Genomic DNA, 15096 nt, shown 5'->3' on the forward strand with positions numbered 1-15096 from the left:
AATCTTTTTTTTATTGCTGTCTCATTAAAATACAACTAAAAAAGCAAAAAAAAAGTGTGTATTAACTTATATTTTAATATTCGTGCGGAAAGCTGGTTGCTCTGAATAAAAACGTTGGCTCTGAGCGACTCCGTCAATCTGATCCCGTCTGATCGGTCTGAGGTCTGAGGCGCTCTGCCTCTGAGAAAACCGGCACTGCCGGCACACCTCCTAACCGCGCGCTGCGCTTGCTGTTCCGCATCATTGCTGGCCACCTGAGCTGTCACAGGACGCATGGAACAGTTTTGAATTAGCTTTCTATTTGGATGTTTGTTGAGCGCTGCATTTTCAAGCCCGGTAATGACACAGGACGCAAAAAGCCATCTGGACCCGAGCTTCAAAACGAGAGGCACTGCGTTGCTGTGCATATCGTGGAACATCATTCTGTCCATTGTGATCGTAATTCTGAACAAATGGGTGTACTTGTACGTGAACTTTCCGAACGTGACTATGACCATGTACCACTTCGTAATGACCTTCGTTGGCCTGCTCGTCTGCCGCGCGTTCAACGTTTTCCAAGTGAAACAGCTTCCGTTGCGCGACATGATGCCGTTGGCGACGACGTTCTGCGGCTTCGTGGTGTTGACCAACCTGTCGCTGGGCCACAACACGGTGGGCACCTACCAGGTGATCAAGAATCTCACGACGCCGACCATCATGTTCATCCAGTACTTCTGGTACAACAAGACGTTCCCGCTCAGCATCAAGCTCACATTGGTCGGTATCGAGAAGCATCGAGGTGCCGTTGAAGTGCCTCTAGTTGCAGCAGCTGAGTTTGAATTCGCCTAGTTCCTTGAATTAGCCAGAGGCACCCGCTCTAGCACGGTTATTTTTAAGAGTAACATTATTTGCCTCCAATGGTTGGTGAAGTACCCACAACATGTTGGTTTGCTCCTACGCCGCCGGATCGCAGACGACAGAGCAGTGAGCGTTGTCATCCTGTGCCCCGCCCAGATATGTCATTCGAGCACTGGCCGAGCGCATCGGCTGGTTAGAGTTACCGTATATGCTCCCAGCGGAAGTTAGAGCAGCTCTTGTGCGTGCGGTCACGAAGCCGCGGGAAAGTCGTTCTTTGTACTTGCAGGGCCTACTCCATCACTCTCTTCACAACGTGTGCTTTCATGTCGAATGTTTTGGAAGCGTATTGTGAAGCCCGACACACTTTTTTTCAGCTGAAGCTTTTTTCGGGCGTCGCCTTTCTAAAGGGGCCGATTTTAGTTTTAGAAAGAATATACACGTACACAAAGTAGTATCGGTGAACCATTTTCAAGGTAACAGAAAAAATAAACTTGGGGCTCGTTTCAGGCAATACATAAGTGGAAATCTGTTAGAAGTTGCAGTGCTTTGAGAAGTAACCACATGGAGTGATGTTGGTGAGCAACTCTATGGTGCCTGGTAGTAGGCAGCAGTGACCAGGCCCTCTGTCGCTGAAGTCTGTCGCATAGCTCGGTATTGGCCAATCAGAAGCGAGCATTGCGGCAAGTCGGGGACGGAAAGCCCTGGTGGTAGTGTTGCTGCTGTTGCCTACGTGAATAGGTCTCTGCACCCACAGAGTTACGTTTTCTTGCGTACTTCACCAAGATCACTTCATGCAGTTACCCCTCTAAAAACAACTAACATTTCGACTGGTGAAAAAGATTGGTCCCCAAAAAGACCGGTCGAAACGTGAGAATAGCTCGATTGCTTTGCTCGGCCCGCACCTTTCATATTGCCCTGCCACATGCGATACCAATCAAGTTTCTCACTCAACAGGTTGTGCTGTGGGCAGAAGTACAAAACATACAAATTATTGAGGCAGTTTTACAAACAGGCAGTGTAAAAACTAAAAAGAAATGATAGAAAGCTGTTACCTACTCTGTGCCCCCTCGCTTGTGACCAAGAAGGCATCGGCCTGAGCTGTTAATTGTCGGAAGCGAGTCGCACCAGGGCATTAACAAATTTCTGCAGTGGGGTTTATGAATTCCTCCCTCTCCCATCATTTTGAAAGAAAAGATAACTTCGCAACTTTGTTTTACAATTAATTGTCTTTGTTTCTAGGACAGAAAAAGAGTGGGGAGGTGTGGCTATGGCACCACTGTAGACAAAGATTTGAATCGATATCAACCAACCAAACTTGATTTTGGCTGTATACCAAAATCAAAAGCTATGAAGGCCACATTATCTAAACCTAATGTTGATCAGTTCTGAGCACTTTGCTTCTGTTTCACTTTCTGAACACTAGGTGCTATACACCAAAACTACTTTGATTATGATGTTTAATGCACCGACGCTACACAAGTGATGAGGCACGCCGTAGTGGAGGGCTCCGAATCAATATGACCACCTAGGGACGTGTGCCGAAATCTTGGACACACGGGCGTTTTTGCTTTCACTTCCATCAGAAAAGCAACCGCGGCGGCTGGGAATCGATCCCGCATTCTTTTGCTCAGCACACCAAAACTACTAAATTATGAGTTATGATGCAGGTCGTAGCTAGCAGAGGGCTACAAACTTATTTTGACCACCTTGGGGATTATTAACCAAAATTGCACACACAGGGCTCTTGTTTTTTCCCCCACCAAGAAAACTGCTTTGTTTTACTTGGTTTTTAAAGATGTAGCCGTTTGCTTATGGTACCTTTGCTAGAAAAAAAAGCCGTAGATTCAATAGGAAAACTGTTTGATCGTGATACCTCGTATCACGTAGCTGCAAAAAGGATGGCATTTGGAGGTATATTTGACTTATAATTTGAGACCTCTCCCATTATGGTCAGCTGTGCTAGCACTATCATGCAGTCATGGGCACGTTACCGAAAAAAAGTAACAGTGTTACAGTTACAGTTACCTAACCAAAAAAAGTAACTCTGTTACAGTTACAGTTACGAATTTTCGAAAAGTAACTAGTTACAGTTACAGTTACTGCAAAAAAGTAACGTCGTTACTTTTGCGTTACTGAAAAGATTTGGCTTATTTAATAGAAACGTACGAAGGCATGAAGGTAGTAAAAATTACACGTAGTAAAGCCTACACGAGGGGAACCTAAAATGATGCACTCTCATGCCCAAACCATCAATCGTTGTGTACGCCTCATTTTTTTTTATTACAGAAGTTTTGCTATCCATCATAAAGAACTTTATTTTTTTGTTGCTGCACTCTCGCTGTAAGAAATTTATTTGCAAACATCATTGTAGCACAGAATTAGTTGTTTTTCAAAATTGGAATCAGAGAGGCCGAATTTATACTATAGCGAGCTGGATGACAACACTGCCGAAACAATCTTTCAATGTCAACTTAATTTATTTTCGCCTGCAATGCCGTCGCTTGTCCGCCCCGCGTAGTGAGAGAGTATGGGAAAAAGGGGGCGAAGGTGGCGGATCGACGTAAGGCCCTTGGAGGAATGGGGAAACGGACGTGGGAGTGCATCGGTTGTCGAGGTGTTTTTGAAACATACTCTAAAAATGCGCTTTGTTAACTTTTTATTTCGTGCTTGTGGTCGGAGACGGAGACCAATTTGAGCCATTGCCGAAGCGACGTTTGTCTGTGGGCCCTCAGAGTTGTTCTCCCGCCCCAACCCCCAGCCAACCCCCTTCCCGGAATGAGACAAGATATTTCCAAAGGGAATAGAAACTGAAATAAACGCTTTACTGTCCCCTCCCTCCCCCTCCTCCCCCCTGTCCTCACAAAGGCGGATTTCGCCGTCTAGACCGGGAAACACTGCTCTCACAATCCCAGCCTTCCACAGCAACCACGTCGCCGATCCCAGGAGCCCCTCCCTTCGTTTGCTTTGAGGCGTAGGCCGAACGAAGCTCGCCAAAGTATTCCTTGCACCCCATATTCAGAATCAGATGTAGCTACTGTTTTCGTTTCGGCCACAGCCCTCGAAACGAAGTCGAGAGGCTTTCCAAGAACATTTCTTCGTGCAGTGGCAGTGTGGTCAGACGTCTGCCGGCCAAGATGCTGGCTGGTGTGAGGGCACTCGGGGGCCACCATCGTTGGGGTCGTCGTATGTGTGGAGGGGCGTGAAATTTATTACTTCCTCGACCTCGTTCGAGTACTGTTGACAGCTCGATGAAGCCTCTAGACCAGGGGTCCAAAACGCGGGGTCCCAAATACGGCCAGGCGTCTCTAAAGAGCACAATGGTCGCAAGCAACGGCGACTTGTGAATCGAACGCTCTACAGTGCGCACAGGGCTGGACGAGCGCGAGGCCGCTGAGAGACTCCCGCGGCGTTTTATGACCCCACAGACGGGGCTGCACGTCGCTAATGAGAAAGCGACGCCCTGCCCGGAGTTTTCCAGGCTTCCGCGAAAGTGCAAAGGTTTCAGTGCGTTGTGCAGTGTTTATGGGTGTTTGTTTTTCTGTTCGCCTGCTGCTGAGGAAAATACTGCATCTTAGACTTAGAAACTTCGAGCCCTTAGTAGACCGCGTAAGACACCACGCACACGTGCATGCCTAAACATTTCTAGTCCAGATGTTTTTCACCCATTCGAAGGGAGTGAGCTGGCATAGATGAACTAGACCAGTGGTTCTCAGCCATGTCTGTCCCGGGGACCCGTTTTGTGCTTGCGAAAGTGATGGGGGACCCCACGATGGAGCCTATATTGATTGGTGTCATAATGTCAAACAATTTCTACTTGCAGCCTACGTCGCCCACACACTTATTCGATGCCCGCCTTTTATGGTTGACGCCAATGACGATGCGCACCATGTTAAACAATCTGGTCTTGAATCTAAAATTCTTCTAAACACCTACACGTTGCCTCTTCTGTGTCTGCTTTTTTCCTTCTCATAGCTGGCGTGTCGTGCAAAAAGCAGATGTTAAAATAGGTGCTGCGCGGAGAAACTAAACGTACATGTCATGCGGCAAAGCCACTTTTTTGCATTGCAAGAAAGTGCTGGCAAGATCGAGAAAAGAATGGCGGGAGTAAAAGTTTTGAGGTGGACTTCGTGGACCCCTCAAATGCTCTCGTGGACCCCCAGGGGCCCGTGGAACCCCATTTGAGAATCACTGAACTAGACGAAGGTTCTGCGGAAGAAAGGCCGAAAAAGTGAAACGCGCTAACTGAATATCGGCCGTTAATGAGTGTTGCTGTTGGGTAATTTTTTTATAGAAATAAAGTAACTGTAACGATACTTCTCGTTACAGTTACTCCACAAAAAAGTAACAGTGTTACAGTTACAAGTTCCTCTAACTTAAAAGTAACTAGTTACAGTTACAAGTTACTGAAAAAAGTAACTAGTTACCGGTAACGCGTTACTAGTAACTAGTTACTGCCCAAGACTGCTATCATGTGTAAACTGTGCACAATATTTACTGAGTACCATCTTGAATTGTTATGAACATGCAAGCCACAGGTAACTGTGACCCTGAAGTGAGGTTAAAATTTCAGCATCTGCGTGGTTGTGGCTTAGAGGTTAATAGGGTTTTCAGGGGGATTCCAGTAACATTGCGGCAATTTCTTAGGAGCCCACCATGGTCCCCATAGCAGAAGGTGAACATCCCGAATACATGGAGCATGAGAGTCAAAACATAAGAAATTATTGTTGTACATCATTGGTGCACTTTTGCTGGCTTCTGAAGTAATGGGGTGTTTCAAAACCAGGCACATTTAACTTTGTTTCAGCAGGCTATGAAATCAAAAGGCATCACTGTCTAGAACCTTACTGCGGAAGTGCAGCAGTTCTAACCTTTCCCGGGAACACAAAGACAAGCTCACTTGGAATTTGCACTGTGTGTTTTCATCTCATTTCTGCGAGGAAGCACATCCTGCTAACTAAATGTCTTTCCCAAATTTTTTAAATGAAAGATTTTCCTCCAGTTGGACTACAACTATGGGTGCCTACAACTGTAAGGCCAATCCCTAAACCCCCGCTGCAGATAACCTTGCTTCTTCCACTATTGCTTGAGCTCGGTAAAGAACATTCAAAGAGTCGAAGACATATACGCAGTTACTGCGATTTTCAATTGTGTCTGTGCTTATTCTAGGTAGCATAGGCACACCTAAAATGCTCGACTACCAATGTGTTTTGAACCCAAATGTGGCCTGAAACTTTATGCTTTGCCTTCACCTCTCTGCTGCCGCGGCCATCATCAATTTTCAAACGTGGCCGCTCTCTATGTGAGTCTAATCCGAGGCCTGTTCTCTGCAGATACCACTGTCGGTGGGTGTGTACCTGAGCACCTTCTACGACATCCGGTTCAACCTTTTGGGTACAATGTATGCCTTGGCTGGAGTGGTGGTCACCTCTCTCTACCAAGTGGTGCGTGCGCTTTGTGGTGCCTCAGCCTCTGGGATGCTATCTTCATGTGAAGCTTATTACACCCATGTGCGAAAGAACCTGGAAATGTGCACTGAACACTCTAAGTGAAATTTATTTAATTTAAAACATAGTGGTTGTTTAGCTGAGATTGAAGAGAGAGAGAGAGAGAGAAATAACTTTATTGGGAGAGGCTGGTGATCCTAGGCGTCGGCCAAGAGCCCTTGGGCTCTAGCAGCGTCTTCGGCCAGCTGGACGGCCCAGACTTGATCCGCTGGGTCGTGGCTGAGCAACACGGTCTCCCATTGCTCCGCCCGAGTGATTCTGCGCGCGGGTATAGCCGCCTGCGGGCAGGCCCATAGCATATGTGCTAGATCTGCCCTTTCTTTACATTTATGGCATGTTGTTTAGCTGAGATTGAAGTGTTTTTTTTTTTAGTAATTATATTGCGTTCCAAAGCTAAATCTGAATGAACAGCTCCCAAAGCTGCGCTCAAGTTGGGTGTTTTAATGAACTTGTAGCTTCTCCGTAAAACATTAGCAACCCTGCTATATATATAAAAAAACGAACGTTTTCCCTCTTCATCCTGCATATGCATGGGAGACAAGTGTACTACAGAATGTGCAAATTGGTGCAGTATTATGTGAACTAATAGAGCTTGGTGGATGCTCTTGGGAGAAGTTGTGCAGTTAGCTCACTCCCTCGTCTTCAGGCAAAATTTTGTTGCACTCGATTCTTCAGAACAGCTTTGCTAGTTACAACAGCTTTGCACTCCAAGTACTGCACCAGAGTGCAGTTGTGTTGCTGCCTGCTGAGCTCCTGATTGAGAGAAAGCTGGCTGCTGCGCACTTTTCTTTTAGTCGATGTGTCATGCCCACTAAATAACCGTGTAGAAACGGCTACTGCAGCGGAGTTGAGAATATTTGGCAACTGGACAAAATTTGGAAAGCAGGGGGTGGGAAGAGGGGGTACTCCAGCCCAAATCAAAAGGAAGTTGTAGACAGTACGTGTGATGTGCAGGATTAACAGTACTGTGCAAGCAATTGATGAAATACCAAGTGACAACATGAAGAGTGGCATGAGGAAAAAAAATGTGTTGCCTGGACAGGTAAAAAAGCATTCACGAAAGACACTGGGCAGAAGTAGCAGCATGGGGGGGGGGGACTTTTGGGAGAGATCCTGCTGCAGTGGATGGCGAGCAATGCCTCTTGACGAAGATGTTCATGATGATGTAAAGTGCCTCTGCAAAAACCCTGTTGGCACGGACAGTTGCAATGAGTAACGGAAACGTCTGCCTGCCCGCCTGGTGCAGTGGGTGGGTGAGAAGCAGAAGGAGTTCCAGGTGAACTCGATGCAGCTGCTGTACTACCAGGCTCCCCTGTCGGCTGCAATGCTGATGGTGCTGGTTCCGCTGGTGGAGCCACCCTGGGGCCCCGGTGGCTGCTTCCACCAGTCCTGGACCAAGTACCACCTGGTGGGTGGCAAAGACAACACACGCGCTGGCTTTTCTCTGCTTTGTCCATGACTTCGAGTAGCGCAAAAGAAAAAATGACAGAGGACACAGGGAGCTCTAGCGACGGGCACAAGCGCTACCAACCAGTAATCCGACAGGATTACCGCTACCAACTAGCCCACACCGAAACTTTGCTTTGTGTTTACGTCTAATTTTTCACTAGTTTTTTTCCCAAGCTTCAGCATTATCACCAGCTGACCCAGGAAGCTGCACTCTCTCCCCCGCCCCCTCCCTCGACTTCTGGCCAGCCACTCTCCCTGCTTACAATTAGTTTGATTTGTTTTGTTGATTGGTTTGATTAGTTTGAACTTGATTTGTTTGTTACTCTGAACCAAGATTGAGTGCAGCCTGAGGTGTTCGTGGATATTAAAAGTAGAAAACTTGTATTGCAGCATGGATGGAACCACTTTTGTGAGGTTAGATATAGCCGATGGGGAGGGTGTACGAGTTGGTACAGTTTGAATGAAATTCTCGAACAAGAGGGAGAGAGAATAAATGAAGACATTACCTTTATTGATAAGAAGGCCAAAGGCCTTGGTGGGGAGATGATGATTATAGTAAAGTGTTTGTCCACATTGAGACACCATGCAGACGAATTTGTAGCTGGTGAACATCTTTGGCTTCAGTCCTTACAACTAGAAAATCAACCCACCCTACATTTCTTTGTAGAGAACGTTGGTGGTAGCGTACACTGCAGTACACTCTAGGTTAGAATCGGAGTGAAGTAGCTGCTGTGGTGCCTAGCTGTATTGCAGGACTGTTTGGTGGTTGGTGTATACGGTTCTCTTTGTGGCAAAGGCGGAGAGGTGAGAGAGGTTAGGATGGTGTCCACATTACAGAGGGTGTATGTGAGTGGCCTGGTGTCGCATACGCCTCGTTAGAGAGGACTTTTCTCCCTGTTCGTCTTCTGTATGCGGCTAAGCCGAGAGGGTACTTATTTACTTGTTCCGGTTACCTCAAGGGCCGCAAGGAAAAGGGGCATTATGTGAGGGTGTGATGGTGTATGCAGGCGTCTTATACGTGTGTGTATCCTTCACAGTGTGTACGTGTTAGGTGCACTGGCAAAGGTGCGAGTGAAGTGGGGTGATGGGGGAGTTATACGTCTGAGCCCAGCGGACTATGGCGGTTTTTATTTAAGCCTTAGGCTCACCTGAGGATAGCTGCTGTGTTGCTAAGCGTGCGTGTGGTTGCTTGCCTGGGTGATAAGTGGGTTGGGTACAAGATGTTGCGGCATTTTGGCGGGCATGCTCTGACACCTGCTAGAGACTGAGCAGAGGCTCTCATTGCAGCTCCTGGTGCTGCTGACGGGAGTCGTGGCCTTCCTGGTGAACCTCTCCATCTACTGGATCATAGGGAACACCTCAGCGGTCACGTATCCTTGATTATCGTTGCACTGTACCGACAGCAAGGAAGAAGCAGCGCAGTAAATTCGTGGCGGAAACAGGTTGGAACTTTGACAAGGCCAACCCCTGGCCAAGAAACGTTTTTTTTGGTTCCCCTGTTAATTCTGTAGAGGAAAAGTAGTCTGAATAAGCATAAACTTTACCCACCGTGGTGGTGTAGAAATGTATGCATTTTGTTGCTAGATACAAGGCCACTGGTCCAAAACAAGCACACTGTGCCCATGTTTTTGCTGGTGACAAGATACAGGACAGCTAGAAACTGAACTGGCAGTATAAACTAACCCAGACCTTGTGTTACTGCACCCGTTACGACCCAGGGGTTGTTGTAAGCATCTAATTTTTTTCAGTTAGTTTAAGTGCTGGATGCAGCTTGCTCTTAGGCACTGTAACCCATATAAAAAGTTGTGCGTGAAGCTTCATTATGGAAGCTTGTTGCAAAGCTATCGGTGAATGTTGAGCACGGCTTCATCCTAACCAAATATTTGAGTGCAGTGGCCTGGAACTAAAAACAACGATTCTCTTTGCAAGCATTGATTAAATGGGACAGTGCTTCTTGGGGGAAATTCATGTGCAGGTGGTGCGAATTCCATGTGTTTCCCTCCTAATGGCATGCCTGTTTCTCAGCCTTCCTTTAGGTTGTCATGGGGGCCATGTTGTGCCCTGTCTACTGGGGAATGACGCAAAATTCATGGTAATTTTTTTTATAAATAGAAAATTAGCTTTAGTTATGTCAGACGCGGATTATGGCTTTACATTGTATGCTGACAAGACTGGGGGAGCATTCCGTGATCTATTGTAGTAAATCTAGAGCAGGACGTTTTGGAGGATGCTCGATTTGGGAGGCGCACCAATGGGAGCTGGCGTATCTCTTTTGCAGAATTCCGTGCATGTTTATTTGGGCGAAGCACGGAGGGCAACACACTTGTCTAAAACTCAGGTTTCGTACTTATAGGCTTATCTTGCCTCGGCCGAAAAGCATTTGAAGAAAACTATTGTGTCATTCTGAAGTCTTAACTGTATATTTTGGCCTCAGCATTTTTTTGTGAAAAGTTTTAGTCTGCAGTTCTGAGAGGTAACTAGTTGAAGTCGAACTCAGTGTTATAAACAAGAGTGTTGTGCACTGTACATGCAAGCGGTTGCTTCTATAGGGTTGGTGTACTGTGCTGAGATCTGTGGAGCGGCAGTTAAGATGCCGAGGTTTTGCCAGTTGTTAAAGAATGTGCCAGTGTTTGACGAAATCCCCAGCGCTGAGTCTGGCAAAATAAAATGGTGGAGTTACTAATGTATTCGGCCTGCCTGAATCCGGCCTGTAGGAGAGGTGTACTTCTCGTTATTTCACTCGTGCGAAGTGCAGCCAAATCGTAAAACAGAAAAAGCCACACTACCATCTTCGATATTTATGCTCGTAGAAAGGTTTGTTTTACTTTGTAGTTGAAACCCAAAACCAGGATTTTTTTTTTTTTCAACTGTAAAGTGTACATCAGAGAGTTGTTTAACTTTTGGGTGCTTTTGGGGGAACGATAATTTTTATCTATTTTTCCTCCTCAAAGAAACTCAGTCCACCCTGGCACCTTCTTTTCTGGAATTCAGGTACAATCTTAACAAGTGTGTGCTGCTTGACATGGCCCAGAGCCCGAGTGTTTGACCCTTGACCCTGCTGACGGCAGCTACAACGTGGCGGGCCACCTGAAGCTCATCCTGGTGCTGCTCGGGGGCTTCATCATCTTCCAGGACCCCGTGCACACGGAGCAGGCCATTGGCATTGTGTGCACATTGGTCGGAGTGGGACTCTACACCTACTTCAAGGTGCAGCAGCACCACAGCCAGCAACGCCGGCTGCTGCTGCCGGGGCTGGGGGGAGCCAAATCCATGACGGCGTAGTGGCGGCCTTCGAGATGCTAGGCGTTGCATGCGTTGCACCCCGCTGCCTCGATTGCGGTACAAACACCACCCAACCCCCGCACTGCCTGTAGCTGGATCGGAAAGCAGAGGGCATGACAGCTCTGAGGGCCGCTGTGTGGCTGATGAAAAGTGCGCGGTTATGAGGGTTTGGCTCCCACCCACATGCTTGGGGTGTAAGGGTTTGGCTCCCACCCACATAGTATTTGGGGTGGATGTCAATCTGTGATGCTCGCTTCCAAATCTCTGGGCGTTACAACGCCTGTCATGTTCCTGTCCATGGCTCTTTGAGCTGACCAAAGTTTTGTCTCATGGTGCTTAGTGAAGCTCCAAGTTTCTGCCCCCCTGACTTGCACAGGAAGTACATATGCATTTGCTGAGTGCCATATTTTTTCCCGTAAGGTAGCCAACTCTTCGTTACTTGAGAGTGTGTCCACTTTGTCTCGAATTTCTGAGCTTTGTTGTTTGCCAAGTTTATCAAAACAAAGACAGTTGGAGTGTTTTTTTTTTTTTTTTACATGCTTGATATGTAGGGTTGTTCGTTTTCGGGTTTTATATATTTTTTACATTGGTGGGTAAAAATCGGGTGCTAGTTTTTAAACTGATAATCAGGAAGAAATCCGTTTTTTTTATAAAACCATTCCCGGATTCGTTTTTTTTTTTTTTTTTTCGGGTTAAATCTGCAGGTGCACTATGTAATACACTCAGTTTGTTTCATCAGGAGGTATCACGAGCTTCTTAACCCTAACGAGTTCAAATTTCGCCTTGTTTTAAGCTGGTAATCGGGGGCGACAATAGGATTTTCTTGTAAATACTCTCAAAAATTTGGTGCTTCCTTGGAAATGAATCAGCAATGATGACAGTGAAGAGCATCGATAACTTGAAAGAATTGAAACAATCTATTCAGAAAAAGCCAGTCATCGATTTTTTACACATCTTTCATTGCATACATTATCATCTGCATGTGCAGCATGTCGGTCTTCATTCGGGACCTGTCCGATCGTGGAACGTATCTCAGCTGGTAAAAAGTTCTCTCGACATCACAGCTTGCTTTAGCTACGCACAACAATGTCAGTGCAGCAATTGCCAGCCTGGGGTAGCGAGTGGCAGAGTCATGCCAACATTCAACGAGTTCAAAAGCACCCGCCGCGGTGGCTCAGTGGCTAAGGCGGTGCGCTGCTGAGCACGAGGTCGCGGGTTCGATTCCCGGCCGCGGCGGCCGCTTTTCTGATGGAGGCGAAAAGCAAAAACGCCCGTGTGTACAAGATTTCGGCGCACGATAAAGATCCCCAGGTGGTCAAAATTAATCCGGAGCCCTCCACTACGGCGCGCCTCATCGCCTGCGTTGCGTCGGCACGTTAAACCCTACAACCCAATGAGTTCGAGAGCTGTGTTTCTGCAGCTTGCTTCCAGCAAGTACTAGTTGAGAACGGCGGACAATCAGCCCACAATTGTGCAGGTCGCTGCTTTAAAAAGGTCTATTCGGGGAGAAATTTGGTTTAACCCATTCTCCTGAAACATCTTCGAGGTGTATAAATCGGGTTTTACCCGGAAACGAACAACCCTGTTGATATGACAATAGAGTGATGCTTGCGAGCCCAGTAGGGCCTCTTGCACTGTGTAGGTGAAACTGGATAGAGGATGGATTGTTTGGTGTACCTAGTGAGCTTAAGGATCATTAGTGTGATGAAATGTGTCAATTTTCAGGGTTCATTTCACTGTGCTGCATTATTTTGCCCCAAGTACACATAACACACTCTTTTGTCTTACATCCTGAACTCCAAAGTCAGTAGCTACTAAGTTCAGGTATTGGTGCTAAAAAAAAGTTTCATTCGTCCCGATGCTGTTTCATAAAAATTGAGCTACCATCAAAACATTGCCATTGAAGCACAGTTTGGGATCGTTGCTTCGATTAAGTTTCTCAGTGCATCTGTTCTGTTGCAAGTTAGTCATTGTTTGAAAAAATTCACTAGCCAGGAAGGTTTATTTGTGTCACTAATGAGCTTGCTGCAGCTGGTGTTTGTGGAGTCTATTATCATCGGAAAGCACCACATGTTCTATGCAGTACATTTTCCGATTTCAATCAGTGCAAAGGTGTTCCTCCTTCATAGATTGTTTTGCTTTATTAAGTTGGCAAATATGGTCACCCTATTCACACTCATCCAAAAATGCTTGATTGTGTGAAAATTTCAAGCATGACTGAGGACCACAGGACGCGAAATTAATTAGCTTTAATTTTCAAAAAGAGAGCAATAGAGAAAGGAATGAAGTTCACGCTATGTTGTTAGCCTCTTCACTGCTCTACAAATGCCACCCAGCAGTTCACTAGCTGCTCAGCAGTCTGATCGCTTTGTCTTACCGTGGTCCTGTTATCCGCCTCTGTTGTTCCCCAGTTGAAGCACAGCAGCGAGGTTGCACAGCCAGCCACAACCAATGCCAACAAGCTGGCCATCAAGAGCTAGTCAAACAGAGAGCACGCCCCTTCTGTCCTTGCGGGCGTGTGCCTCGCACATTGTGACCAGTATAGCTTGCAGCCAGGGGCGGGCTCTCCCTGGCTTGTTTTTAAATAAACACTGTGCTTTGAACACCACGAATTTTTCCCTTTTTGTCTTTTGGACTGTCTGTGTGTGTGTGCGAGCTTGATTGGTTTGTTCTAACCAAATGTGTCCATGGTCCAGGGTCAAGTTGGCATTCACCGTCATTGCACAGGTCGGGAGACTCAAACTTAAGGTGGTAACTTACGGTCCGTGGTGAAAAAAATGGAACTTTGTTATAACTAGTTATGTAGCATTACCAGTTTGTTTGAATTTTGCCCCCCCTCCCCTCCCTCAACATGCATGTGTGTGTGCAGCTACACAGCAGTTGAATGTACCACGTACATTTTGTATTTCAGTGGCAATGTTTCTTTTCTTTTTATTTATTTTCAACAATACGTACAGTGGTACATTAGCTATAAAAAAATTACAGTCAAGGAGGCATTGGTGCAGTTTTTGAGGGGGCTCTCAGAAAGACAATAAAAAGACTGACAGAGAAACATCCGTTCTCTCCCCCCCCCCCCCTTTTTCCGGCACAGAAAATGACACTATATTTTTTTATCCATAAAGGTTTTCATAGGTTTCAACTTTGTTTGCATGGGCAACACGGTTTCGTCTAGCCATGCAAAAACTATATACATCATCTCACAATGATTGCGCACGCATTTTCGGGACTCCCACTGGGCACATCTCAGCTGGTACCGCAAAAAGCACGTCTAGCCGGTGAGCTGTAATTTGAAATAGGGAATGGAGGTATTCACATAAAAGCCTGTACTTCCAAGGAGGTTGTATACAACCTCCTTGGGTTCTCTCCACTGTCCACATAAACTACCTCTTCCCTAGCCTATCTCCTCGCGTGCCTTTCCTTCCCCATTCGGTGCTGAGCTAGGGATGGCTGGCTTGAGGCGAGGTCTACGGTAAACTGATACGACTCTGGAAACCCCCCTAAAAACAAACCAAAATTTTAACGAGTGTGCTGTTGACCACTTGCATGTTTGAGTGTGCAAACAAAAGCACCAGCTGTACCATATTCTTTTTTGAAAAGGACTGGAACTTTCTCGGGAATTTTATGAGTGACTGACTGGAACCCCCTCCCTTCTTTTCTCCGTGGGGGCTTTCCCGTTTGGGGACTTGGCACCGTTTTTATACGGGAGATAGGGATCGTAAAATAAAGTTTGCGGGGAGGGGCGAAGTCTATCATGGGCCGCGTTAAAAAGAACGCGATGGAACATGGTGCGGTTAGGTAGGCAGAAAGGATGAAATCGGTGTCTAAAGCCGGCAATCTAGGGATCAAGCAAGGAAATCTTTACACCACTGAAGATAATGCAGGTCGACAAGCTAATAAATTTCTAACGGGTGCATTGTTTTAACATTTGGACAGCGGAATACTATCAACCAGAATAATTTCACCGGTGAATTTTGTGCCGCGGTAAAAGATAACAAGACACTGAAAAACGTTTTGAACAGACCAC

The 15096-nt window shown here is 46.4% G+C and overlaps 1 protein-coding gene across 2 annotated transcripts; it reads left to right on the forward strand.

Moving 5' to 3' along the window:
* Positions 1-128: 128 nt before the first annotated feature.
* On the forward strand, positions 129-13683 carry LOC144153593 (solute carrier family 35 member E3-like). 2 transcript variants are annotated; one of them, XM_077685234.1, is made up of 6 exons: positions 129-756; positions 6168-6278; positions 7588-7749; positions 9078-9160; positions 10859-10997; positions 13484-13683. In XM_077685234.1, the coding sequence occupies exons 1-6, from the start codon at positions 340-342 to the stop codon at positions 13550-13552; spliced, it is 981 nt and encodes a 326-aa protein (XP_077541360.1). In that variant the 5' UTR covers positions 129-339; the 3' UTR covers positions 13553-13683. The 2 variants fall into 2 exon arrangements, with proteins under 2 accessions (XP_077541360.1, XP_077541359.1); XM_077685233.1 differs by having other exon boundaries at positions 130-756; positions 10859-13683.
* The last annotated feature ends 1413 nt before the right edge of the window (positions 13684-15096 follow it).

Source organism: Haemaphysalis longicornis, unplaced genomic scaffold, assembly GCF_048455015.1.
Source record: "Haemaphysalis longicornis isolate Haplotype H1 unplaced genomic scaffold, Haemaphysalis longicornis Haplotype H1 scaffold_9, whole genome shotgun sequence".
NCBI lineage: Eukaryota > Metazoa > Arthropoda > Arachnida > Ixodida > Ixodidae > Haemaphysalis > Haemaphysalis longicornis.

What these genes read in the sequence shown, in the direction of transcription:
- LOC144153593 (XM_077685233.1), top strand. Translation starts at nt 340, where the DNA reads ATGACACAGGACGCAAAAAGCCATCTGGACCCGAGCTTCAAAACGAGA. An exon ending in TCACCTCTCTCTACCAAGTG is followed by an intron (nt 6,279 to 7,587) that starts GTGCGTGCGCTT and finishes CGCCTGGTGCAG; the next exon opens with TGGGTGGGTGAGAAGCAGAA. An exon ending in GGGAACACCTCAGCGGTCAC is followed by an intron (nt 9,161 to 10,858) that starts GTATCCTTGATT and finishes TGCTGACGGCAG; the next exon opens with CTACAACGTGGCGGGCCACC.